Here is a 26,452-nt window from a genome sequence, read left to right on the forward strand (position 1 = left end):
TCCCTCCTGCATGTTCTACACGCTCTCCCGTGGACCCACCCGCAGGACGGCACCCTCAGGCAAGGCCGTGGAGGTGGTCTTGCGTGACTCACCGGAGAGACTTTCGGGAAGTCTCTCCCAGGGCCCTCCGGAAGGAAAACCACACACAAAGTCCTGGCCCCCACGGACACCGCAATCCACGCTACGGCGATACTCCCTGTGGCACCCAGGGTTGCATGTGCACCGAGAAGGATGCTTGCCTCTCCAGAATGTGCCTCTCCTACTTGACCTCCAGAGAAACCACCCTCAAAGACAAAGTCAATGAAAACGTTTCGTTTCTGCTCGACTCGACTGGAAGCTTCCCCACGCAGGGCCTGAACCCTTTTCTTTCATGTGGCCTTTACGGGGCCCCACGCTGAACTCACGTGTCAGCCGTGGCAAATGAGTATTTGCCGTGAAATTCGGGTGAACAAGAAAGTTCCTTAGGCTCTCAGGCCCCACGGCGACATGGAGCAGGATGCTGTCACTGCTCCCGCACGCCCTCACACCAGTCCGACTCTGGGGTTCAGTTCCTTTGGAAGCAGAACCTCATGTGCTCAGGAACACCGAGAGCCACGCCTTTCCTCAGTCTCTGTTCTCACAAGCGTCTTCAACACTAAAGCGTCCTTCACCTGGTGAGTCGAGGCGCATCACAACCTCCATTTGCTCCCTGTCCCACTTCTGTGCCAGCTCGTGTGAGCCCCAGATCGTCCCAACCCACCTGAAACGCCAACGTGCTCCTCCTGTGTGTCAGGAGACGTCCAGAGCGGCGGGTGGCAGGCGGACTGCCGTGGCGGAGACTCAGCGTCCGGCGTGCCCGAGGGACGGTCAGTGAGGGACACTTCCTTCCTACCCGGACGCTTAGACCCGCCCAAGGTCACGTGACCTCTCGGGCACTTTAATCCCATGCGGCCCATCACCTTGGTGCTCCTCACGTCTCCACACTAGGAACGAATCCTGGAGGTTTAGCGATTTCTTGCCGTTGTAACTGGTATGCATGCATGTGGAGATAGACGTTTCAGAACACATCTTCACCCTTGGAAAAAGAGACTCGTGTGTGCATGCCTGTTTCATTCGTAAACTGGTGTTTCTCGTGGGCCTCCAGGGAAGCTTGCGGGGCCCCTGGCCTCACGTACGTTCCTGTGGTTGGGGGCCCCTTCGGCGTCCTCCGTGTCCAAGCTTCTCCCTTTCCCAACGGGGAGCGGTGTGTCCATGAGCTATTTGCAGTGTCCCTTCACTCCACACCCTGCCCTGCCCTCCCCGTTCCCCTTTCTGTCTCTAGGGCGGTGACTGCGCTTGCTGGGACCTTCGGAGGAATGGGATCCTATGTCCCGTGTCCCCTGGGAACTAGCTGCCTTGGCGCTTGGTCTCGTGACCCAAGTCGCTGTTCCTGACAAGTCCCTGTGTTGACGCGGGGGGGCTCCCTGTGTCCGACGCCCCTCGTTTGGGGCTCTTTGTTGTTGCCCATCAACTCGGACGTTCTGTTTCGCTTTTGCTCCCATTGGGGGATGTTGGTGTGATTGCCACCATTTCTCCTGGCCTGGCCTGGCTGGCCTCAGCCACGGACACTGTGTCAGGGAGATGTCTTTGGGATCCCGAAGGGCCAGACCCAAGGGACAAGGTGCAACCCCATCGGCGGGGCATTCCTGAGTGTCGTGCAAGCGAGCACCTTTCTCCCACAGCAGTGCAAAAGCTAGCGGCCCCACTGGCCGAGGCGGAGGGCCTGCGTCGGCAGTGCCGTGGGCACCCTGGATGGTTTCCCTCCTTGAACATTGGCGTGTATTGGGCGTCGTGCGCGCTTTTCCTTTGGCCTTTCCTATCTTCTCCGGGAGGCTGCTCCTGTGGCCTCTGTCCACTGCCCTCAAGGCATGGCCCTCCCCCAACCTGGTGCCCTCCAGCCCCGCCCACCGCTTCCTTCAGCCTCTGCCTGGCCTCCTCACTCCATGGCACCATACCCCGGCCCCACCCTTACACGCAGCATCCTTACCCCTGCCACACCCATGCCCACACCCTTTCCCAATGCTCTCAAACCTCCGTTGGCTTGGCCTCGCTTCCAGGCCGTGGCTCCACGGGGCCAGCCTGGCGCCGGACACTCTCAGGACCACTCCCCAGGGAGAAGCCCCCAGATAGTGGGGGCGGGGGAGGGGGCGGGCGAGGCCAGGGCACAAGCACACCTTTCGCTGTTCTTCAAATATCCGTTGGCCCCCTCCCTGCTTGGTTTTGTACCCCTCCCTGTTTTTATATTATTTTTCCTTCCCTTCCCTGATGCTCATCTGTTTTGCACCTTGGAGCCTTCATATGAGTGAAGTCATGTGATAGTTGTCTTTCTCTGACTCATTTCGCTGAGGAGAATACCCTCTCCTTCTAGCCACATCGTTGCGAATGGCACCCTGTTTTTCCTTTCGATCGCCTCGTAATGTTCCATTGCGTATATATGTGCCACCTCTTCTTTTTCCATTCCATGCATCTATGGACATTCGGGCTCTTTCCATACTTTGGCTATTGTTGATGGTACTGCTAGAAGCTTTTGGGGGCGTTTGGGTGCAGGTGCCCCTTGGAAACAGCACACCCATATCCCTTGGATAAATACCTAGTCGTGCAATTGCTGGCTCCTAGGGTCGCTGTGCTTTCAGTTGTTTGAGGAACCTCCATGCTGTTTTCCAGAGTGGCGGCGCCAGTTTGCATTCCCGCCAGCAGTGCAAAAGAGATCCTGTTGCTCCGCACCCTGGCCAACATCGGTTGTTGCCTGACTTGTTAATGTTAGCCATTATGACACGTGTGAAGTGGTAGCTCATTGTGATCTTGCTATGGATTTCCCTGATGATGAGTGAGGTTGAGCATTTTTTCATGTGTCAGTTGACCATCTGGATGTCTTCCTGGAGCAGTGTCTATTCATGACTTTTGCCCATTTCTTCGCTGGATTCGTTGGTTTTTGGCTGTTGAGTGTGATCAGTTCTTTATCGATTTGTATACTGAGCCTTTCTCTGATGTGTCGTTCGCAAATATCTTCTACCATTGATGATTGAGCTGGTTTGTTGGTGTAGCTGATCTGTTTCCTTCACGGTGCAGGAGAGTTTTCTTTGGATGAGTTCTCAATAGGTCGTTTTTCCTTTTGTTTCCCTTGCCTCCGGAGACGTGTTGAGTAAGAAGTTGCTGTGGCCCAGATCACAGAGGCTTTTCCCTGCTTTCTCCTCGAGGGTTTTGATGGCTTCCTGTCTTACACTTAGGACGTTCCTCCCTTTTGAGTTTCTTTATGTGTACGGTGTCAGAAAGTGGTGCGGGCTCCTTTTTCTGCATGTCGCTGTCCAGTTTTCCCAGCACCACTTGTTGAAGAGACTGTCTTTATTCCATTGGATATTCTTTCCTGCTTTGTCAAGGGATAGTTGGCCATCCATTTGTGGGTCCGTTTCTGTTCTCTTGAGCTGAGTGTCCGTTTTTGTGCCAGTACCATACTGTCTTGATGATGACAGCTGTGTAATTACAGCTTGAGGTCTGCGATTGTGATGCATCCAGCTTTCCTTTCTTTTTCAACAGTGCTTTGGCTCTTCAGGGTCTTTTCTGGGCCCATCCAAATTCTAGTATTGTCTGTTCCAGCTCTGCGAGGAGTGCTGGTGTTCTTTGGATAGGTGTTGCTTTGAGTATGTAGATTGCTTTGGGTGGTACTGACATTTTACCCATATTTGTTCCTCCCAACCAGGAGCGTGGAATCTTTTTCCATTATGTTTTCTGTCTTCTAAAATTTCATGTAGTTTTCAGTGTATAGGTTTTTCATCTCTTTGGTTAGATTTATTCCTAGGTATTGTATGATTCTGGGTGCAATTGTCAATGGGACCGATGCTTGATTTTTCTTCCTGTTGCTTCATCATTGGTGTATCGGAATGCAGCCCGTTTCTGTGCATTGATTTCACATCCTGCACCTTTGCTGAATTCATGGATCAGTTCTAGCAGTTTGTGGTGGAATCTTTTGGGTTTTCCATATAGACTATCATGTCGTCCGCCAAGAGGGAACGTTTGACCTCTCCCGGCCAATTTGGAGGCCTTTGAGTTCTTTGTGTTGTCTGATGGCTGAGGCTAAGGCTTCCAATGCGATGGTGAGTAACAGTGGCAAGAGTGGACCTCCCTGTCTTGTCCCTGTCCTTAGGGGGAAAGCTCTCGGGTTTTCCCCATGGGGGATGATATTCGCGTTGGGTCTTTCGTATATGACTTATATGATCCTTCTAGCCCTACTTTCTTGAGGGTTTGTATCAAGATAGGATGTTGTATGTTGTCCCATGGTTTCTCCACATCGATTGAGAGGATCGTGTGGTTCTTGTCCTTTCTTTTCTTAGATGTGTGTGATGAATCACATTGATTGTTTTGTGCATATCGAACCAGATCTGCATCCCAGGTATAGATCCCACCTGGTCGTGGCGAATCATTTTTTGGATATATTATTGTTGGATCCGATCGGCTGACAACTTGTTGAGCAGTTTTGCATCCATGTTCATCAGGGAAATGGGTCCATCGTTCTCCTTTGTCGTGGGGTCTCTGTCTGGGTTTGGAATCAAGGAAATACTGGCTTCGTAGAAAGAGCTCGGAAGTTTTCCTTCCGTGTCTCTCTTTTGGAGCAGCTTCAAGAGAATAGATGTGAACTCTTCTCTAAATGTTTGGGAGAATTCCCCTGGAAAGCCGTCTGGGCCTGGACTCTGTATTTTTCTTTTCGTGGGGGTGGGGGGAGGGGGAGATTTTTGATTACTAATTCATTTTCTTTACTTCTTTTGGTCTGTTCAAAGTTTCTTTCTTCCTGTTTCAGTGTTGGTAGTTTATATGTTTCTTGGGATTTGTCCATTTCTCCCAGATTGCCCATTTTATTGGTGTATAATTGCTCACAATGTTCTCGTAGTATTGTTTGCATTTCTGCTGTGTTGGTTGTGATCTCTCCTCTTTCATTCTTGATTGCCTTTATTTGGGTCCTTTCCTTTTTCTTTTTGAGCAGACTGGCTAGGGATTTATCCATTTTGTGAATTCTTTCAACGAATCAGCTCTGGTTTCACTGATCCGTTCTAGTGTTGTTGGTTTTTTTTTTTTCTTTTTGTACTTGTGTTTGTTTTTGTGTTTTGTTTTTTTTTTTTTTGGTTTCCATAGCATTGATTTCTGCTCTAATCTGCATTATATCCTGTCTCTGCTGGTTTGGGGTTTTCTTTGCTGTTCTTTTTCCAACACTTTAAGGTGAACGGTTAGGTTGTGTCTCTGAGCCGTTTCTTCTTTCTTTCGGAAGGCCTGGATTGCTATATACTTCCCTCGAATGACCCCCTTTGCTGCATCCCAGAGGTTTTGGCCTGTGGTGTTACCGTTCTCCTTGGCTTCCATGGACTGTTTAATTTCCTCTTTAACATCTTGGTTAGCCCATTCACTCTTAAGTAGGGTGTTCTTTAGTCTCCAAGTATTTGTTACATTTCCACATTGTTTCTTGTCGTGATTTCGAGTTTCATAGCATTGTGGTCTGAGAATATGCACGATATGGTGTCGATCTTTTTGTCCTTGTTGAGGGCTGATTTGTGTCCCAGTATGTGATCTATTGTGGAGAATGTTCCGTGTGCACTGGAGAAGAATGTATATTTGCCTGCTTTAGGATGAAATGTTCTGACTATATCTGTCAAGTCCATCTGGTCCAGTGTGTCATTCAGAACCATTGCTTCCTTGTTGATTGTAGGTTTAGGTGAGCTGTCCGTTGCTGTAAGTGGGGTGTTGAGGTTCCCTCCTAGGATGGTATCATTCTCAATGGGTTTCTTTATGTTTGCGATGCATTGATGTATCTGTTTGGGCGCACCACATTTGGTGCATAAATGTTTACAATCGTGAGGCCTTCTTGGTGCACAGACCCAATAATTATGATATAACGCCCTTCTACGTGTCTCGTTAGAGTCTTTATTTTAAAGTCTAGATTGCCCGATATAAGTATGGCTCCTCCTGCTTTCTTTTGCCAACCATGAGCATGAGAGATGGTTTTCCATCCCCTTGCTTTCAATCTGAAGGCGTCTTTAGGTCTCAAGTGGGTCCCTTGTAAGCAGCATATGGATGATCTTCTTTTCTCACCCATTCTGTTACCCTATGTGTTTTGATTGGAGCATTGAGTCCATTGACGTTTGGAGTGAGTACTGAAAGGTATGAAGTTATTGCCATTGTGTTGCTTGTAGAGTTGGAGTTGCTGGTGGTGTTCGCTGATCCTTGCCAGTGTTTTCTGCCTGTGGTCTGTTTTTTTCTTTTATGTCTTTTGTCCCCTGGGAGAGTCCGCCTTCAAATGTCTTGCAGGGCTGGTTGAGTGGTCAGGAACTCCTTTAATTTTTGCTTGGGAAACTTTCCATCTCTACTTCTATTTGGAATGACAGCTTTGCTGGACAAATAAGTTTTGGCCGCATACTTTTAGGATTCGGTGCAATGAATATAGCCTGCCACTCATTTCTGGGCTGCCAGGTTTCTGTGGATAGGTCTGCTGCAAATGTGGTCAGTCGTCCCTTGTAGGGGAAGGACTTTTGTTTCCCTTGCTGCTTTCATGATTCTTTCCTTGCCTGAGTATTTTGTGAACTCCACTAGGCTCTGCCTTGTTGATGGTTGGACGTTGTCAAATCTAATGGGAGTCTTCCGTGCTTCCTGGATTTTGTGTGTCTTTCCCAGGTTAGGAAAGTTTTCTGCTGTGATGTGCTCACATAACCCTTCTACCCCCTTTTCTCTCTCCTCGTCTTCTGGGACCCCTATGATTGTGATGTTATTCCTTTTCAATGAGTCGCTGAGTTCCCGAATTCTGAAATCCTGCTCTTTTGCTTTAGTCTCCCTCTTTCCTTCTGCTTCGTTATTCTCCATTGCTTCGTCCCCTCTATCGCTGGTTTCCTGCTCAGCCTTATCATCCTTGCCGCTGTGGCATCTGTTCCAGATGGCAGCTCGCTTGTAGCATTGTTTATTTCATCCTGGCTAGCGCTTACTTCTTTTATCCCCACAGAAAGGCATTCTCATCTACTTTCGACCCCAGCTGGTATTCTTATTATCGTGATTCTAAATTCTGGTGCAAACATCTTGCTTGTTTGCATCTGTGTTGGTTAAGGGCCTGGCTGTCCTTTCTTCCTGCTCTTTCTGTTGGGGTGAATTCCGTTGCTTCGTCATTTTGACGGAAGGAAAGGAATGAAGAAGATAAAAGAATGCAAAATTAAAAAATAAGAAACAACACACACACACACACACACACACACACAAATCACACAAATGATGCTAGATCCTAGGTGAGTTGTGGTCTGGTTGTTGAAATGGGCTTGATAGATTAGAGGAAAAAGGGAAAGAACATAAAAAAAGGAAACCGTTTGAAAATTTGGAAAAAAGAACACAGTGAAATAGGATAAACTGAAATGATGGAATTCAAATAGAATTTGACACATTTACAAAAAATTAAACGAATGTAGTCGGAAAAAAACTCAAGGAAATTATTTTAAACCCTGGAAAATAACCACATATTTTTTCTCTTTCTGTCTTCATGAAAAAGAAAGAAATGAAAAAGACAAGAAAAGAGATGGACCAGCGAACAGACTGAAATACGATTGAAGTTACATTGTTGTCCCCTAGAAGTCAAAGGATGAAGCACTTTGTAGTCCATACACTCAGAAGGCGGAGAGACTTGGGTTCCTGAAGAGCCAGGTTGGCCCAGTTGGGCGGTGCTAAGTGTCACGGCTCTGTTCTCCACTAGATGGCGCAGCTAGCCTACAAGTGCGGATTGCTGGGGCGCTTGGAGGTGCAGATGCGCATGCGCGGGAGCGGAGCCCCTGGCGTCACTCAGGTGCCCAGTCTGTAGTATCTGAACTCGGCTGTCTGCGACCAGCAATCCTACCCCCGTCCTTTCTCTCCGGCTTCTGTCCACTGGCCGCTTTTACACTGTCCGTGGCCCAGCCGTCACGTTGCCAGGCGGCACCTTCCTCGTGGGATTTACCTCCCAGGCGGCTGTGTTTCCCGACCCCTCCCTTCTGAGGGCCCGCGGCTGAGACCTGCTCAGATCCTCTGCGTCAGGGTCTCAGCGAGCACTGGCCGGGTGCCGGCCGCACCCAGGAACATCGGCAACACCGTGCCGCTGCCGATGCCCAGAGACTGCGGCTGGGTGCCAGCCTGCGCCCGAAAACGTTCACGCGATGGTGTAGCAGCAGCGTTTCGAGGACTATGGAAAATCACCACACACTTCTGGTAGCGGGCTTCCCCCTTAACGACCTTGTGCCAGCACCAGCGAATGTGGCTGTTCTCCGGGGTCTGCTGGGACCTCTGGGGTCGGCTGGGGTGGCCACACAGACTCTACCTCGTGTCCTCGCAGCAGGGGAACCGCCTTTCTCCGCGTGGTTCGAGACACCCCTCCTCCACCCCCCAGTCTTCACTCTGCTCTCGGGATTCGCCCTTCCGACCAGAGCACCGCCAGGTATCAGATGCGGAGTTTCGCACTCTGCCCTCCCCCTGTTTGTACAGTCTTCATGGAATTTAAACCCGCTCCTTTCTCCTTCCTCCCTTTTTGGTTCAGTGCCTGTGGCTCTTTCCACATTTCCACTTTCTCCCCAGCTGCTTTTGGCGGGGAGAGGGGAGGGCGAGGGGATTGCTTTCCCCATATTCTGCCCCTGTCTCCGTCCTCTCTCTGCAGGCAAAAACAGCTCCCTGCCCCCTGTGGCTTCTCTCTTCCCCAGTTCACCTCTCTGCGCCTCGTCCCCACTGAGTTCTGTGGTTCAGGTTGGGCAACCTGTTGCGTGAATCCTCAGATCAGTTTTCGAGGCGTGCAGGATGGTTTTGTGTTGATGTGGCTGCATGTTATGGATGCAAGACGCAAAGAAACCTTCCATGCTCTTCTGCCATCTTGGCCCCTCCCCCCACACTGCCTTTTCTGTATCGTCACCAATACCCTTAGGAATTGCAGGGTGACTTCTCTGAATTAAGCTTTCCGTGAGAAATCCAGATGAGGCTGGCTGGATTTGGCGAGACCAAATAACGCCGTGCCTATTGCCATGATTGCTCCCACATCACCGCACGTGAGGCCACCTCCTGGTTTTCCATATGCAATCTTCTTTGCTAATTGTCAACAGTTTTTAAAATTGAATGTCTTGACTTCACTGGATTTATATTTTGAAAGAAAAGTTCCTGGAATGCCTGGAAAATATATCGTCACCAGTGGCCCGAGCAGCTCAAGGTTGTCTATTTTAGCTCAGAGTCCAGGGTCCAGCACGGCCAAAGTGAAGTCACAAGGAGGGAATCCTAGACCCACCAGACCTTCTGTAAATGTTCATGGTCGCCTTTATGCCCCCACGAAATGCTCAGGCTGCAGTGCAAGGCATGGAGACTCCGACCTGCCAGCCTGAGCAAGTGCCCAATGCCAGGTCCTCCTGGAAGTCTAGGCAATGCCCGTGCTGGCCAGCGGCGCCCCCTGCTGGACACAGAGCAGTGTGCAAGACTCCCTCTTGTGACCTCCCCCACGGATTACAGAGCCAGGGGTGTGGACTTCATCATGTGTGGGTGAAACACGTGACACACGGCCACCCAGGAAGAGCTGGTCCTAGTCATCTGGGGAGCTGACTGGATGCTTATGGAGGCCGTCTTGAGATCCAGATCAAATATTGTCCGTGTGTGTGTGTGTGTGTGTGTGTGCGTGTGATATACAGGTTTTAATCCAGGAAGAGAAAGTTGGATCCCAAAATTTCTACAGGATGACCTAGCATGGTTATTTTCTGTGGCTTTTCCCTTCGTGGCTCAGTTGCACATACACTGTTTGCATTTTACCCACGATTCTGCCCACTTTAGAATCAAATCCACAGGAAAGATAGATTTCACGTGTGCATGTCTTTTGAGATCGAACATCCAGCTAGCCCTGTTGAACTCTTTGACTGAGAAAGTGCCATGCTATCACTCATCTGTGGAATAAAAAACAAAATAGAAGAACATAGGGCAAGCGAAGAAAAAATAAAATAAGATAAAATCACAGCGGGGGGCAAGCCATAGGAGACTCTTCAAAAAATTTTGTTTTCTCTTTATCTTAGAGAGAGAGACAGAGACAGAGACAGAGACAGAGATACAGAGCATGACGAGGGGAGTGTCAGAGAGAGGCGTGCAACAGAATCCAGAGCAGGCTCCAGGCTCTGAGCTGTCATCACAGCGCCGGACACGGGGCTTGAAGTCTCAAACCCTGAGGTCATGAGCTGACGGAATCAGAGTCCACACCGGCTGAGACACCCACGTGCCCCAGGAGAACCCTGAAGTGTAGAGAAGAAAGTGAGGGTTGCTAGAGGGTAAGAGTGGGTGGGCTCCATTTGCATCTGGCGTTATGGAGGGCCCCTGTGGGGGTTGGCAGTGGGTGTTTCATGTAAGCGACGAAGCCCTAAATTCCACCCCTGAAACCAAGACTGCACTCAATGTTAACTAAATTTGATTTGAATTTGGAAAATGGAGGGGGGACTGGGTGCCTCGGTCGGTTGAGTGTCCAACCTCAGCTCAGGTCAGGATCTCATGGTTCGTGGGGTTGAGCTCCACGTTGGGCTCTGTGCTGACAGCTCAGAGCCTGGAGCTGCTTTGGATTCTGTGTTTCTCTCTCTCTCTCTGCCCCTCCCATGCTCACACTCTGTCTCTGTTTGTGTGTGTGTGTCTCTCTGTTTATTTAAACGTTTTATTTCATGTTTAAAACATGAAAACAACAGACCAATAAATTTTAAAAGTGGATTAAGAAAAAGTATTTTTCCTCTATCGGCTCTGATATTTGAACATCCAGAATTCAATATGGTTTCCTGTACAAAATTCAAATACTGACATTAGTTCCCACTAAGTGTGGTGTGTATGTTTAATGCAGACTGGAAACAACAACAACAACAACAACAGCAGCAGCAGCAGCAGCAGCAGCAACAACAGGCTTTACCCTGTCAGTGCCTTTCGCAAACGACCAGAGATCTCCTATATGGCCCCCCTCTCCCAGGGGGAATTGAAGGATCATGCACTAATTCCCATTCAACAATGTATTTATTTTTTAAATTTTTTTTTCAACATTTTTTATTTATTTTTGGGACAGAGAGAGACAGAGTATGAACGGGGGAGGGGCAGAGAGAGAGGGAGACACAGAATCGGAAACAGGCTCCAGGCTCCGAGCCATCAGCCCAGAGCCTGACGCGGGGCTCGAACTCACGGACCGCGAGATCGTGACCTGGCTGAAGTCGGACGCTTAACCGACTGCGCCACCCAGGCGCCCCTCAACATTGTATTTAGTGAGTCTCTCGCTCCTGAGAAATACAGTTGTGACTTAGAGCATCCATCCATACCCTGACCTGAAATACCACATTGTTGCCTCGGTGTCCACTTGAGACTGTTTTTCTGAGGTGTACAACCGAGGACCAAGATTGCAATGCAACTGACCAGAAATGCCTGAGCCTCCTCCCTTGTGGAGGAGATTGTCCGATGGGGGGATGGTGGTCAACGCTGCGGAACAAGGTAGAGCTGCTTGGTGGCTCAGCAATAAGAGGTGGAAGAAGGTTCCTTTCCCCCGTTTGCTCTGCTGCCTCATGGGAGGGGGATTGTTAAGGGAACCGAATCTAATGAACATGGGCCAGGAAGGCTCCACCCACCCGTCTCCTGAGAAATAAGCATTTATTTGCTCTTTGCCATTTCCAGGCAATTGGCCAATGTTCACATGAACATGTGGAGACTTTACACAATATATTATGTATACAAGGAAACACTTTGCACAGTTATGAATTCGTGTTTCCTTCTGCTCCTCTCCTTCTGACACAAAACATTCCTGAAAAGGCTGTCTGCTCCCACGTAGAGCTAGAGTTCTTCCAGTTTCCTGGTCATTTGCCACTTCTCCGTGTGGAAGCACTGAGATTGTTTCAAACTCCTTCCCCTGCCGGTGCATGTGTGGATATCACCGAGAGTCCCCACACGCACATGTTTGGGCACATGTACGTTACCAATACACAGAGAGTAGGGAATGGGATGATGGGACCGTGAGTCCCAGGCATTTTCACAGGGACCCCCGGTGCTCTGCCTTCTTTCCACCTTCATGCCTCATTGGCCACTTCCTCTGACCCTTTCAGGCTCTGAGAGTGCCCGATGATCCTCGGTGCTGATGGAGGGGAGAAACCTTCCGAGTCCCCTGCATAATCCACACCTCTCCAATAGCCTCATTACAGACAGCCAGCCTTAAAGCTCAGGATTCTCCAGCTCCACTGGAACGCCATACCCCATGAATCCAGCCAGATTCATGGTCCCTCCACATGTCCGGATCACACCCACCTACAACACACAAAATATGGCCTACAAGGGACTGTGAGTGAGTGAGTAGTGCGTGAGGGCGGGTGAGTGTGCACGTGGGCAGGCATGTATCTCAAAGCCTGTAGTGGGATCCCTGCACTGCTTCCTGAGACCTCTGTCCCTTCTTGTTCTTCCTCTTGGTAGCTCTGGCTCTGCCGGGGAGACAAGGGACTTGGTTAATGGCCGTTGCCCTCTGAGGTGGGACGTCCCTGGCTGAACTGTTGAGCCGGTAGATGTTTGGTTCACGGTGATCCTTTCCCATCTCATCTCTGTATTTGGACTGGTGAATCAGGACTGCGTCGGGGGGAAGGGCAAATTCTAATTTCCTGAGGTTGAATCCAGACTTGGGACGGTGGCTTTCTTGGAGGAATCTCCACTGGTCTAACGTGATTGCTGGCGGTGGTGTCTCTTCCACGTGATCCTCCAGTTGTGGCACCTCGATGTTGGGGTCGGTTTCAGACCCCCCTTGGGCCGCAGCCGTGCCTGCGTGGTCAGCCTGGAGGGATGTGGATTCCCCAGCACCTGGCTCACTCCCACGGTCTCTTTCCAATTCACTCTTCTGGATGTAAAAGAGGACATAGGCATGTTGGCTCAGGGCAGACGTCGCATCACTGGCGGTTACCTTCGCATCATCCATTTTGTACCACTGGCCGTTCCCAGCTTTGATGTAACAGAAGTAATGTCCGCTGTGACAATTCCAGCCCGCGTGCACCAGCACGGCATAGAGCACATAAGTCAGCGACCCCCCGTTCTGCCCAGACACGTATCGTCGCATGTCAAGGCGCTCAGGATATTGCACTTCCTTAGCCAGTTTGCTGCCCGTGAAATGGCAGAATCGTTTCAATACCAGCATCAGGACCTTGGGGCAAGTGTGCAAAGTCAACGTCTTGGAAGCAGGTACCTTGTCGAGACAAGTACTACAACGATAGGCATTTTCACCATCCAACCGTTCGGGCTTCACCAAGTGTTGCAAAGCTTGGCTCACACTCTGAGCTGCCCTGATATCCAGGCTAATGTCCAGGTAAGGGTCCAAAGTGCTGGAGACACCCTGGCAGTGGAGACACTGGATTTGAGACCTCCAGTACCCGCCAAAGATTTGCTGGATGAGGGTGGCGTCCTGAGCCTGAGGCTCTGAAGGCTTGTCCTCACGCAAACACGCTTCCTGCATAGCATCCAGAGTGAACATCAGAAACTCATGGGCATCCTCCTGCCTGTGTGTGTGGAAGGCAGCGAGCAGTTTTGGCGGAGGCCGGATCACATCTCCCGGACGGCAGAGGGCCCGGGTCACGTGAGCCTGCAGAGCACACAGCACGCAGAATGGCTGCCTCCCACAGCTTCGGGAGTGCTCCTGGGACAGCATGTAGCCGGCGAGGGGTGGTGTGTACGTCAGACACTGCAGCGCTGCATTCGCATAGCACGTGTTCCCCAGGTTCTGCAGGCCAGCCCCAACCACAGAAGGTCTCCTCCAACTCGCAGGTTTCTTTGCGGGGGGCAGACCTATTGACGCGGGAGCCCAACCGTTAGGCAGGTCGCAGGGTGTGTGCGATGACGGTGACGGCTTCTCAGGTAGAGTGGGTCCTCCGTGGCCTTCAGCACCACCCGTATTTGACCCGCAAGAGTTGAGGTTTGGAAAGACATGGAACTGAGACTCCTCTCGGCAGTGGGGAGAGGGCGTCTCCATGTCTCCTGAAACGTGGAGCCTCACGTTGCAGAGCGATGCTTCTCTCAGGAGGCCAGTCTCAGAATGATAGCTGTGGCCCTCTCCTCAGCCCTCGTAAAGCTCGCCCCACCCACCTGACTAGGACCACGTCATCCAATCAGCCACCAGCTGGAGTTGGATGAAGGGTCTTAGGGTGTGGCCACTCTTCTGCAGACAGACGACTCAGCCCAGCCTTCCTCCTGCCCCTCCCTCCTCAAGAGGCACACACACACACACACACACACACACACACACACACACGTTTCACCACTTTCTCCACCTCCCTCATTTCCATTGCTCCCTCTCTGGACAGACAGACTTGAGCATTTCCAACCTAGAGGAAATCCTTTTTTGAGTATCCACTTTGCTTTTAGATAACACAAAGTGTCAAGGAATGACGGCCATGAATTTTTTAGGCTATGGAAATCATTTTACCAATTGAGCTCTGGTATCATGTAGGAGCACCTCCTCTCCGTCAGCCAGAATGTATGGGACACCAGCAAATTATTCTGGAATGATTACTGTCCATGGATTTGATTCTAAAACTCCTGAACTGTCTCCATAGGATCTGTGTATACAACTATCACGAAGGTCCTTTGAAACACGTCTGTCTACCAAGGGGTGGCCGAGAAATTGTCCCAAGAAATATCCTTGGCCTGGTTGCAGGCTTTGTAAATGCTTTCTTCATTTTGTAGCTCCCTTCCCAATAGGAGAACAAATCCTAAACCCATCATTTGCCAAATTGTCACTGGTATTACTAGCAAATCACATAGCAAGGTAGGTATAGGTTCCCGTGGTTCAGGACATGTTTGTTGTGGATTTGTGACATTTATAGACGGTTTGAAATGGGAATTTAGACATGCAAGGAACAATGTCCCCTCGAGGAAACTGTGGCTTTAATGTGTCAGTATCTCTAGACCAGATTTCAGAACTGACCAGGTCTACTGGAAATGTGCTTTCTTCTCTAATGTTTGTTTGTTTTTCACTTTTAATTGATTTAATTGATTTATTTGATTTTTAATTGATTTTAATTGATTTGTTTTGAGAGAGAGAGACAGAGACAGAGAGAGACAGAGAGCGAGAGAGAGCGCTCGTGTGGACAAGCCAGGGAGAGACAGAGAGAGAGGGAGAGAGGATCCTCAATTAAACAGTCACCTCCTCGGGGTCACCAACTAGGAGGAAAAGGCTGCGAGCACGTGAGGTGTCTCAGTGCCAAACACACTCATGTGAGGGGAAGGAAAGGGGCAAGGGGTCAAGGAGGACACACAATGGGATGCACAAAAGGAGTCTTCAGACTCTTGTGACCACAGCCTGAAGACACGGCCCTCTCCCTGCCTGGTGCCCTCCAGCCCCACCCACGGCTTCCTCCAGCCTCTGCCTGGCCTCACTGCATGGGACCGGACCACGGCCCCACCCTTACCCGCAGCATGCTTACCCCTGCCACACCCATGCCCACACCTCATCCCAATGCTCTCCGGCCTCAGTTGGCCCGGCCTCACGTCCAGGCCTTTGCTCCACCGGGCCAGCCTGGCACCAGCCACTCTCAGGACCACACCCCAAGGAGAATCTACCAGAGAGTGGGCAGAGGAGGGGGGCGAGCGAGGCCAGGGCACAAGCACACCTTTCCCTGTTCTTCAAATATCCGTTGGCAGGCACCAAGTTTGGACCTGTTTCTGCAAGGAATCATCTCTCCCTTTGGTTGTCATCTCGTCCTAGAAAACCGGTTGTGTTTTCACTGGACGGTGTTAGATGGTAGGAACTCTCACGTGACTGGTCTGAGCAAAGCAAGTTGCCCTATTTAACGTAGTGACTTGAGCCAGTCCATTCCAGACCTTCCTGGAGCATAAAGCTGACCCCTGTCCCAAGACGAGACACCTGCTCCTGTCTGAGTGCCTGGCCCCGACAAGGCCATTCTCCCCGGGTCTGGAGCCTGCCGGTCTTCAGACTCCACGAACACCCCCTTGCTTCTCTAGCCTCAGCCCTGGCCACCTGCCACGTGGGCAAAGAGGCCTGCAGAATTGCTTCCAAAGAACCCTTTGACCACCTAATTCTCTGTCCTCTCTCATCAATCGCTCATCACTCTATGTGTCTATCTCCTAACTCTCGCGTCTCCTTCCCCTCTCTAGTATCTATCTGTGGAATGTCTTTCTCATCCTTTCCTTTGTATCTCTTCTATGCCACCCTCCTTGACGTGACTTGTGAATGAAAATGCCTTTGAGAGACATGTGGACAGCAGCCCCTAACGCTGATTGATTTCCCATGCACATGTTCTTTCAGTTCATGGGATTTTATGTCGACAGACAGAGAGAGAGAGACAGACAGACAGAGAGACAGAGAGAGAGGGAGGGAGGGAGGGAGGGAGGGAGGGAGAATGTGGGGGAGGGTTAGAGAGAAAAGGAGAGAGGCCATCCCGAGGAAGGAGGGAAACTCAAAGTTCAATCTCCCCAACCCTGAGATCATGACCTGAGCCGCCTCCAGGTCAGACACTTCTCTGACTGAGCCACCCAGGCATCCCGACCCTCATCGGTTTCAAATTCACCTCTAGCATTGTCTTGTTCCCAGGACACTTGGAGAGACTTTATCTTGAAAGGAGAAGAGAGGTTAACCCGTGTTTCTTTGCTGCTTCTGAATACTTAGTTGTTCTCCACTAGGTGAGGATCCAAGTCCCAAGTGCACTTGGGAACAAATGCAGGATTCTACTCGACGTGACGGGAAACTACAGTGTACACACAAAAAAGAAAACCATGCACATTCGGTCGTCTCTGAGCAAATTTTATTAGTTGTGGTAACACTACACACAACGTTGCACTACCAGGGAAAAACAAAAATGCAGACAGCATGTAAAATAGTCCCCGATATGATCTGCAGAAAAACGATATCAGTGAACTATTCTAAACCAAAGATTGCCTCCACTTGCCCAGCCCAGACTGGAATCATTCCTCCGGTGTCCCCAAATTCAGACATTCGCAAACCCAATACACAGTCATTTCGTAGATCCTTAACTTTACATTCGAGTGGACGACCTCTTGCTCTCCTGGCGCTGAATTTCTCATAGAATCTATTGAAACGCGAGAAACGAGACCTTGTTGTTTGAGACGGAGCAGGTGAACCAGAAGGTGTAGATGCATAAAGGAAAAGTGCGCCACGAGCGTCTGCACGTGGGCACTCAACCCACTCCCCGCCCCAAGCAGGACACCAAACACAGTGTGGACGCAAGTTTTTGTCCTTGCAGGTCTTTGGGGGAATTGCTGCTTTAGCAAAAAAAAGTCACGGCCCTGCCTTGGCCTCCGCTCCGCAGTCACCTGCTCGGGGTCACAAGGGCCAGAGGACGAGTGTCCGAGGACATGAGGTGTCTCACTCCCGGTCGCTCTCCTCCGAGGACGAGGAAAGCTGCAGGTCATCGTGGAGGATGCTCAGGGAGACAGGCAGACAGCCTCCCTCAGACTGGTGTGTGATGGGCGGGCCCTGGCCAGGGGGGACTGGCCTCTCGGGAGGTGGCAGACAGGGAGCTGCTATGAACCTGGAGCTCCAGCCGCCTTTGTCCAGGCGGCTGAAGACCATTCGCAGGGGCTGGCCGGGTGCCTGCGGACAGGGCGGACACGGAGGCCAGGTGCACGCCTGGAGAGTGTCCAGGTGAGGTTGGGGGCGTGGAGGCTGGAGGCCCCTGCTTTGCACCGAGGCAGGTGTCTTCCTGGTCAGTTGGGCTGCCCCCGTGGGACCACATGCACTTCTCCTTGCTGGACGACACAGACTCTGGCGCAGCCCCACATGGGTGCTCCCTGTGCTCTTGTGGGGTGGCTGGAAGGGGCTGCAACGTGGTTTCTTTCGGGGGTTCTGGCACGTGTCGTCGGGGAGCGGGGCCCATCTCTTGCCTGGTGTCTGGATGTGGGGCTGGGGACTCGGAGCCAAACGGGTTGGAGGAGGATCAGGGCTCCCCTCAGGACGCTTGGCTGGTGCCTGGGCGTGGCCAATGCCACGCGCCTTGGAGACGGCCCTGGAAGCTTCGAGGGAGGCACATCGGGGCCGGTGTTGTCTCAGCTGGACACCGAGGCCTGGATCCCGGGCAGAGCGTTGGTGTGCCGGGGCAGGCGGGGCAGGCGGGGCAGGGGTCCCCACTTGCTGGGCATCCTGTCGGCCAGCAGGCGGGAAGGTGCTCGCCGCAGGTCTCCCGAGAGGAGCAGCCGACGGGGACAGCTGTGTCGTGTCAGGCGTCCCGCTAGGAGGCTCAGCCGGGACGGGCGGCTCCAGCACGGACACCCTCTTGGTGGTGTACACGGGCATCGGCCTGTGCAGATGCTGTGGGAACACACAACACACAGACAACGGCCATTGGTCCTTCCTCCCCACCAAGGACACATGCACGACAAGCACAGCAAAGAAACCGACAGAAACGCAAACAACCGGGAGAGACGGGAAAGGATTGTACTGACAGAGGACAAGGGCCTCCAGCTCAGCGTCGATCGGGAAGAAACACTGGGCAGTAGCCCCTTGATGCTTTGATTCCATGGGAGCGACGGACCAGAAAGGTTGTGCATCGTGCCTGCCTCCCGAAGTGGACAAGCACGTCCATTCAGGCTTCTAGGGAAAGTACAGGCGTCCTGCAGGTGGAGGTTCGCGGTGGGGGCTACTGAGTTTGGATGGCCAATGGGGCGGGTCTGTGTGTCACCAGGGAAAGATGCCTGTGCCTCCCAAGAGGCCTAGGTGTGGGCACAGCGTCCCGAAATTATGTTGGCACGCCCAGCCGGCACCCGGTTAGCACACATGCAAGGAATCCTGCCGGATCATGGACACCCGGCAAACGTGGCTGGAAAGGACCCGCACGGAAATCCCAATGTTGAGAATCGGGGTGGACCCCCTTCCTCAGCCAGGAGGGCCGGCAAGCCCGTCACATCCCCGTCCCCAGGAGAGAACGAGAGCAGGGACGGGGGACACTCACCCTCACATAGTCACAGGATTCTGTGGAGTCCCTCCAGGCTCGCTGCTGCCTTCCAGGGGCTATCCTGGGGAATCTCTGCAGCAGCGCCTTCCTCTGCTGGGCTTCTCGCCTGCACGACCAAGAACGGGAAGGTGAAGGAGCGGCATTTCGTGTGTTCACCTGGGGAGCGAGTGATGGGGCTTGGGCAAGATCTCCTTTCTTCATCCGCCCCCCTGGCTCCCACTCCAGCGAGCCGTCCAGGTTGGCCCAAGACGTCCTTGTGTCGAGAGCCGTGTGCGCCACTGCCTGTCATTTGCCGCCTCCCCCTGTCTCCCTACCCCACGACACACAGCCTCAGGGAGTCCCCCAGAGCAGCACAATAGGCTCGTGAGGTCCCCTGGGGGGGCGGGGAGCTCCTTTCTCTGCCTCCCGCACCCCTGTGTGTGTGTGAAGACGACACAGCACCCAGTGTCCGGGTACAGAGACTCAGCGACCTGAGCTGCCAGCCCACGGGCAGGCCGGAGCCGGCCGCATCCTCACCTTTGTCCCTCTTCCATGTCCCTCGCAGCCCGGTTGAAGGGCCCGGGCTTGTGCTGGTCCTGCTGCTGGCGTGGTTCCACATTCTCCTTCGGCTTCCTGGGGACAAAGGCCTGGGGGGCCAGGCACCCGTCCCAGCGCTTCATGGGGCACCTGGTGCTGGATGCGTTGTGCCCAAAGGCTCCGCAGTCCTTACACTTGAGCTGCGGACCAAGCGGGGGGGGCTCAGTGAATCAGCACCAATCACAGTCCAACTGCAAAGGACATGACAAGGACACACTCGGGGAGCGGAGGACTGGTGTGGGACAGGGCACATCGTGGACGGCTCGGGAGGTGCCAGGAGATGGAAGTTCCTAGGATTCTACCCAAGCCTCTGTGAGGGACGGACCGGGAGTTGGGATTGCAGGTCTCAGGCCGCGTAGAATGAGCCCCACGCCACGATGGGGACAAACACCAGGCTGGACGTGATCCTACGGCCGAGGGAGCTTATCCCAACGGGCAGGCTGCTGAGATGCCAACGCAGGCCACCGTGGGCTAGGAAAGGACGACCGACTTCCGGACACAGAGCCTTCATTCCCTCGTCATGTGCGATCCCCGGCTTCAGAGGCATGGCTCCCCCACCCCCACCCGACCCAGCCCCTCCAACCCGCCCACTGGTTCACCACGCCTCCAGGGCTCCACTTACCCGAGGATCCTCGTCCTCTAGCCTGGGAACCCTGGGCGCCATGGCTGCTCCCCGTTGCCTCTTCCCGTTTGGGGCTTTCAAGGGTCTGGAAGGTGCGTGCTGGGTGTGCCCACCCGCCATCTGCCCCACCTCCTTGATGGGTCAAGTCAGCCTTGCTTGAAGATGGGTTTCTGGACTTCCTGAGTCAATGGGAAAAGGAGAGTCATTCCCACAGACACAACGACTCCTTCATGAACCTTCCTCCCCCAGCGGGCACGAGGGGGCATCATGCCCACCAGGTCAGACACGGTCCTCACCTGGGAGGTGGGACCTCTCCCTCCTGCATGTTCTACACGCTCTCCCGTGGACCCACCCGCAGGACGGCACCCTCAGGCAAGGCCGTGGAGGTGGTCTTGCGTGACTCACCGGAGAGACTTTCGGGAAGTCTCTCCCAGGGCCCTCCGGAAGGAAAACCACACACAAAGTCCTGGCCCCCACGGACACCGCAATCCACGCTACGGCGATACTCCCTGTGGCACCCAGGGTTGCATGTGCACCGAGAAGGATGCTTGCCTCTCCAGAATGTGCCTCTCCTACTTGACCTCCAGAGAAACCACCCTCAAAGACAAAGTCAATGAAAACGTTTCGTTTCTGCTCGACTCGACTGGAAGCTTCCCCACGCAGGGCCTGAACCCTTTTCTTTCATGTGGCCTTTACGGGGCCCCACGCTGAACTCACGTGTCAGCCGTGGCAAATGAGTATTTGCCGTGAAATTCGGGTGAACAAGAAAGTTCCTTAGGCTCTCAGGCCCCACGGCGACATGGAGCAGGATGCTGTCACTGCTCCCGCACGCCCTCACACCAGTCCGACTCTGGGGTTCAGTTCCTTTGGAAGCAGAACCTCATGTGCTCAGGAACACCGAGAGCCACGCCTTTCCTCAGTCTCTGTTCTCACAAGCGTCTTCAACACTAAAGCGTCCTTCACCTGGTGAGTCGAGGCGCATCACAACCTCCATTTGCTCCCTGTCCCACTTCTGTGCCAGCTCGTGTGAGCCCCAGATCGTCCCAACCCACCTGAAACGCCAACGTGCTCCTCCTGTGTGTCAGGAGACGTCCAGAGCGGCGGGTGGCAGGCGGACTGCCGTGGCGGAGACTCAGCGTCCGGCGTGCCCGAGGGACGGTCAGTGAGGGACACTTCCTTCCTACCCGGACGCTTAGACCCGCCCAAGGTCACGTGACCTCTCGGGCACTTTAATCCCATGCGGCCCATCACCTTGGTGCTCCTCACGTCTCCACACTAGGAACGAATCCTGGAGGTTTAGCGATTTCTTGCCGTTGTAACTGGTATGCATGCATGTGGAGATAGACGTTTCAGAACACATCTTCACCCTTGGAAAAAGAGACTCGTGTGTGCATGCCTGTTTCATTCGTAAACTGGTGTTTCTCGTGGGCCTCCAGGGAAGCTTGCGGGGCCCCTGGCCTCACGTACGTTCCTGTGGTTGGGGGCCCCTTCGGCGTCCTCCGTGTCCAAGCTTCTCCCTTTCCCAACGGGGAGCGGTGTGTCCATGAGCTATTTGCAGTGTCCCTTCACTCCACACCCTGCCCTGCCCTCCCCGTTCCCCTTTCTGTCTCTAGGGCGGTGACTGCGCTTGCTGGGACCTTCGGAGGAATGGGATCCTATGTCCCGTGTCCCCTGGGAACTAGCTGCCTTGGCGCTTGGTCTCGTGACCCAAGTCGCTGTTCCTGACAAGTCCCTGTGTTGACGCGGGGGGGCTCCCTGTGTCCGACGCCCCTCGTTTGGGGCTCTTTGTTGTTGCCCATCAACTCGGACGTTCTGTTTCGCTTTTGCTCCCATTGGGGGATGTTGGTGTGATTGCCACCATTTCTCCTGGCCTGGCCTGGCTGGCCTCAGCCACGGACACTGTGTCAGGGAGATGTCTTTGGGATCCCGAAGGGCCAGACCCAAGGGACAAGGTGCAACCCCATCGGCGGGGCATTCCTGAGTGTCGTGCAAGCGAGCACCTTTCTCCCACAGCAGTGCAAAAGCTAGCGGCCCCACTGGCCGAGGCGGAGGGCCTGCGTCGGCAGTGCCGTGGGCACCCTGGATGGTTTCCCTCCTTGAACATTGGCGTGTATTGGGCGTCGTGCGCGCTTTTCCTTTGGCCTTTCCTATCTTCTCCGGGAGGCTGCTCCTGTGGCCTCTGTCCACTGCCCTCAAGGCATGGCCCTCCCCCAACCTGGTGCCCTCCAGCCCCGCCCACCGCTTCCTTCAGCCTCTGCCTGGCCTCCTCACTCCATGGCACCATACCCCGGCCCCACCCTTACACGCAGCATCCTTACCCCTGCCACACCCATGCCCACACCCTTTCCCAATGCTCTCAAACCTCCGTTGGCTTGGCCTCGCTTCCAGGCCGTGGCTCCACGGGGCCAGCCTGGCGCCGGACACTCTCAGGACCACTCCCCAGGGAGAAGCCCCCAGATAGTGGGGGCGGGGGAGGGGGCGGGCGAGGCCAGGGCACAAGCACACCTTTCGCTGTTCTTCAAATATCCGTTGGCCCCCTCCCTGCTTGGTTTTGTACCCCTCCCTGTTTTTATATTATTTTTCCTTCCCTTCCCTGATGCTCATCTGTTTTGCACCTTGGAGCCTTCATATGAGTGAAGTCATGTGATAGTTGTCTTTCTCTGACTCATTTCGCTGAGGAGAATACCCTCTCCTTCTAGCCACATCGTTGCGAATGGCACCCTGTTTTTCCTTTCGATCGCCTCGTAATGTTCCATTGCGTATATATGTGCCACCTCTTCTTTTTCCATTCCATGCATCTATGGACATTCGGGCTCTTTCCATACTTTGGCTATTGTTGATGGTACTGCTAGAAGCTTTTGGGGGCGTTTGGGTGCAGGTGCCCCTTGGAAACAGCACACCCATATCCCTTGGATAAATACCTAGTCGTGCAATTGCTGGCTCCTAGGGTCGCTGTGCTTTCAGTTGTTTGAGGAACCTCCATGCTGTTTTCCAGAGTGGCGGCGCCAGTTTGCATTCCCGCCAGCAGTGCAAAAGAGATCCTGTTGCTCCGCACCCTGGCCAACATCGGTTGTTGCCTGACTTGTTAATGTTAGCCATTATGACACGTGTGAAGTGGTAGCTCATTGTGATCTTGCTATGGATTTCCCTGATGATGAGTGAGGTTGAGCATTTTTTCATGTGTCAGTTGACCATCTGGATGTCTTCCTGGAGCAGTGTCTATTCATGACTTTTGCCCATTTCTTCGCTGGATTCGTTGGTTTTTGGCTGTTGAGTGTGATCAGTTCTTTATCGATTTGTATACTGAGCCTTTCTCTGATGTGTCGTTCGCAAATATCTTCTACCATTGATGATTGAGCTGGTTTGTTGGTGTAGCTGATCTGTTTCCTTCACGGTGCAGGAGAGTTTTCTTTGGATGAGTTCTCAATAGGTCGTTTTTCCTTTTGTTTCCCTTGCCTCCGGAGACGTGTTGAGTAAGAAGTTGCTGTGGCCCAGATCACAGAGGCTTTTCCCTGCTTTCTCCTCGAGGGTTTTGATGGCTTCCTGTCTTACACTTAGGACGTTCCTCCCTTTTGAGTTTCTTTATGTGTACGGTGTCAGAAAGTGGTGCGGGCTCCTTTTTCTGCATGTCGCTGTCCAGTTTTCCCAGCACCACTTGTTGAAGAGACTGTCTTTATTCCATTGGATATTCTTTCCTGCTTTGTCAAGGGATAGTTGGCCATCCATTTGTGGGTCCGTTTCTGTTCTCTTGAGCTGAGTGTCCGTTTTTGTGCCAGTACCATACTGTCTTGATGATGACAGCTGTGTAATTACAGCTTGAGGTCTGCGATTGTGATGCATCCAGCTTTCCTTTCTTTTTCAACAGTGCTTTGGCTCTTCAGGGTCTTTTCTGGGCCCATCCAAATTCTAGTATTGTCTGTTCCAGCTCTGCGAGGAGTGCTGGTGTTCTTTGGATAGGTGTTGCTTTGAGTATGTAGATTGCTTTGGGTGGTACTGACATTTTACCCATATTTGTTCCTCCCAACCAGGAGCGTGGAATCTTTTTCCATTATGTTTTCTGTCTTCTAAAATTTCATGTAGTTTTCAGTGTATAGGTTTTTCATCTCTTTGGTTAGATTTATTCCTAGGTATTGTATGATTCTGGGTGCAATTGTCAATGGGACCGATGCTTGATTTTTCTTCCTGTTGCTTCATCATTGGTGTATCGGAATGCAGCCCGTTTCTGTGCATTGATTTCACATCCTGCACCTTTGCTGAATTCATGGATCAGTTCTAGCAGTTTGTGGTGGAATCTTTTGGGTTTTCCATATAGACTATCATGTCGTCCGCCAAGAGGGAACGTTTGACCTCTCCCGGCCAATTTGGAGGCCTTTGAGTTCTTTGTGTTGTCTGATGGCTGAGGCTAAGGCTTCCAATGCGATGGTGAGTAACAGTGGCAAGAGTGGACCTCCCTGTCTTGTCCCTGTCCTTAGGGGGAAAGCTCTCGGGTTTTCCCCATGGGGGATGATATTCGCGTTGGGTCTTTCGTATATGACTTATATGATCCTTCTAGCCCTACTTTCTTGAGGGTTTGTATCAAGATAGGATGTTGTATGTTGTCCCATGGTTTCTCCACATCGATTGAGAGGATCGTGTGGTTCTTGTCCTTTCTTTTCTTAGATGTGTGTGATGAATCACATTGATTGTTTTGTGCATATCGAACCAGATCTGCATCCCAGGTATAGATCCCACCTGGTCGTGGCGAATCATTTTTTGGATATATTATTGTTGGATCCGATCGGCTGACAACTTGTTGAGCAGTTTTGCATCCATGTTCATCAGGGAAATGGGTCCATCGTTCTCCTTTGTCGTGGGGTCTCTGTCTGGGTTTGGAATCAAGGAAATACTGGCTTCGTAGAAAGAGCTCGGAAGTTTTCCTTCCGTGTCTCTCTTTTGGAGCAGCTTCAAGAGAATAGATGTGAACTCTTCTCTAAATGTTTGGGAGAATTCCCCTGGAAAGCCGTCTGGGCCTGGACTCTGTATTTTTCTTTTCGTGGGGGTGGGGGGAGGGGGAGATTTTTGATTACTAATTCATTTTCTTTACTTCTTTTGGTCTGTTCAAAGTTTCTTTCTTCCTGTTTCAGTGTTGGTAGTTTATATGTTTCTTGGGATTTGTCCATTTCTCCCAGATTGCCCATTTTATTGGTGTATAATTGCTCACAATGTTCTCGTAGTATTGTTTGCATTTCTGCTGTGTTGGTTGTGATCTCTCCTCTTTCATTCTTGATTGCCTTTATTTGGGTCCTTTCCTTTTTCTTTTTGAGCAGACTGGCTAGGGATTTATCCATTTTGTGAATTCTTTCAACGAATCAGCTCTGGTTTCACTGATCCGTTCTAGTGTTGTTGGTTTTTTTTTTTTCTTTTTGTACTTGTGTTTGTTTTTGTGTTTTGTTTTTTTTTTTTTGGTTTCCGTAGCATTGATTTCTGCTCTAATCTGCATTATATCCTGTCTCTGCTGGTTTGGGGTTTTCTTTGCTGTTCTTTTTCCAACACTTTAAGGTGAACGGTTAGGTTGTGTCTCTGAGCCGTTTCTTCTTTCTTTCGGAAGGCCTGGATTGCTATATACTTCCCTCGAATGACCCCCTTTGCTGCATCCCAGAGGTTTTGGCCTGTGGTGTTACCGTTCTCCTTGGCTTCCATGGACTGTTTAATTTCCTCTTTAACATCTTGGTTAGCCCATTCACTCTTAAGTAGGGTGTTCTTTAGTCTCCAAGTATTTGTTACATTTCCACATTGTTTCTTGTCGTGATTTCGAGTTTCATAGCATTGTGGTCTGAGAATATGCACGATATGGTGTCGATCTTTTTGTCCTTGTTGAGGGCTGATTTGTGTCCCAGTATGTGATCTATTGTGGAGAATGTTCCGTGTGCACTGGAGAAGAATGTATATTTGCCTGCTTTAGGATGAAATGTTCTGACTATATCTGTCAAGTCCATCTGGTCCAGTGTGTCATTCAGAACCATTGCTTCCTTGTTGATTGTAGGTTTAGGTGAGCTGTCCGTTGCTGTAAGTGGGGTGTTGAGGTTCCCTCCTAGGATGGTATCATTCTCAATGGGTTTCTTTATGTTTGCGATGCATTGATGTATCTGTTTGGGCGCACCACATTTGGTGCATAAATGTTTACAATCGTGAGGCCTTCTTGGTGCACAGACCCAATAATTATGATATAACGCCCTTCTACGTGTCTCGTTAGAGTCTTTATTTTAAAGTCTAGATTGCCCGATATAAGTATGGCTCCTCCTGCTTTCTTTTGCCAACCATGAGCATGAGAGATGGT

At 51.8% G+C, this 26,452-nt stretch overlaps 1 protein-coding gene and 1 long non-coding RNA gene across 2 annotated transcripts; both read right to left on the minus strand.

Annotated features, from left to right (window-relative positions):
• Positions 1-12,345: 12,345 nt before the first annotated feature.
• LOC131506348 (ubiquitin carboxyl-terminal hydrolase 17-like protein 6) lies at positions 12,346-14,017 on the minus strand. Its single transcript, XM_058719884.1, has one exon. The coding sequence runs from the start codon at positions 13,979-13,981 to the stop codon at positions 12,374-12,376; it is 1,608 nt and encodes a 535-aa protein (XP_058575867.1). The 5' UTR covers positions 13,982-14,017; the 3' UTR covers positions 12,346-12,373.
• Positions 14,018-16,755: 2,738 nt separating this feature from the next.
• Positions 16,756-17,679, minus strand: LOC131506353 (uncharacterized). The gene is made up of 2 exons (XR_009258887.1): positions 17,302-17,679; positions 16,756-17,057 (listed from the first exon to the last, which is right to left on the minus strand). It is a non-coding gene; the product is annotated as an uncharacterized LOC131506353 (long non-coding RNA).
• Between the last annotated feature and the right edge of the window lie 8,773 nt (positions 17,680-26,452).

This window comes from Neofelis nebulosa, chromosome 3 (genome assembly GCF_028018385.1).
Source record: "Neofelis nebulosa isolate mNeoNeb1 chromosome 3, mNeoNeb1.pri, whole genome shotgun sequence".
NCBI classification, from domain to species: Eukaryota; Metazoa; Chordata; class Mammalia; order Carnivora; family Felidae; genus Neofelis; species Neofelis nebulosa.

Excerpts from the sequence above, each read along its gene's own strand:
- LOC131506348 (XM_058719884.1), bottom strand. The coding sequence starts at position 13,981 with ATGGAGACGCCCTCTCCCCACTGCCGAGAGGAGTCTCAGTTCCATGTC.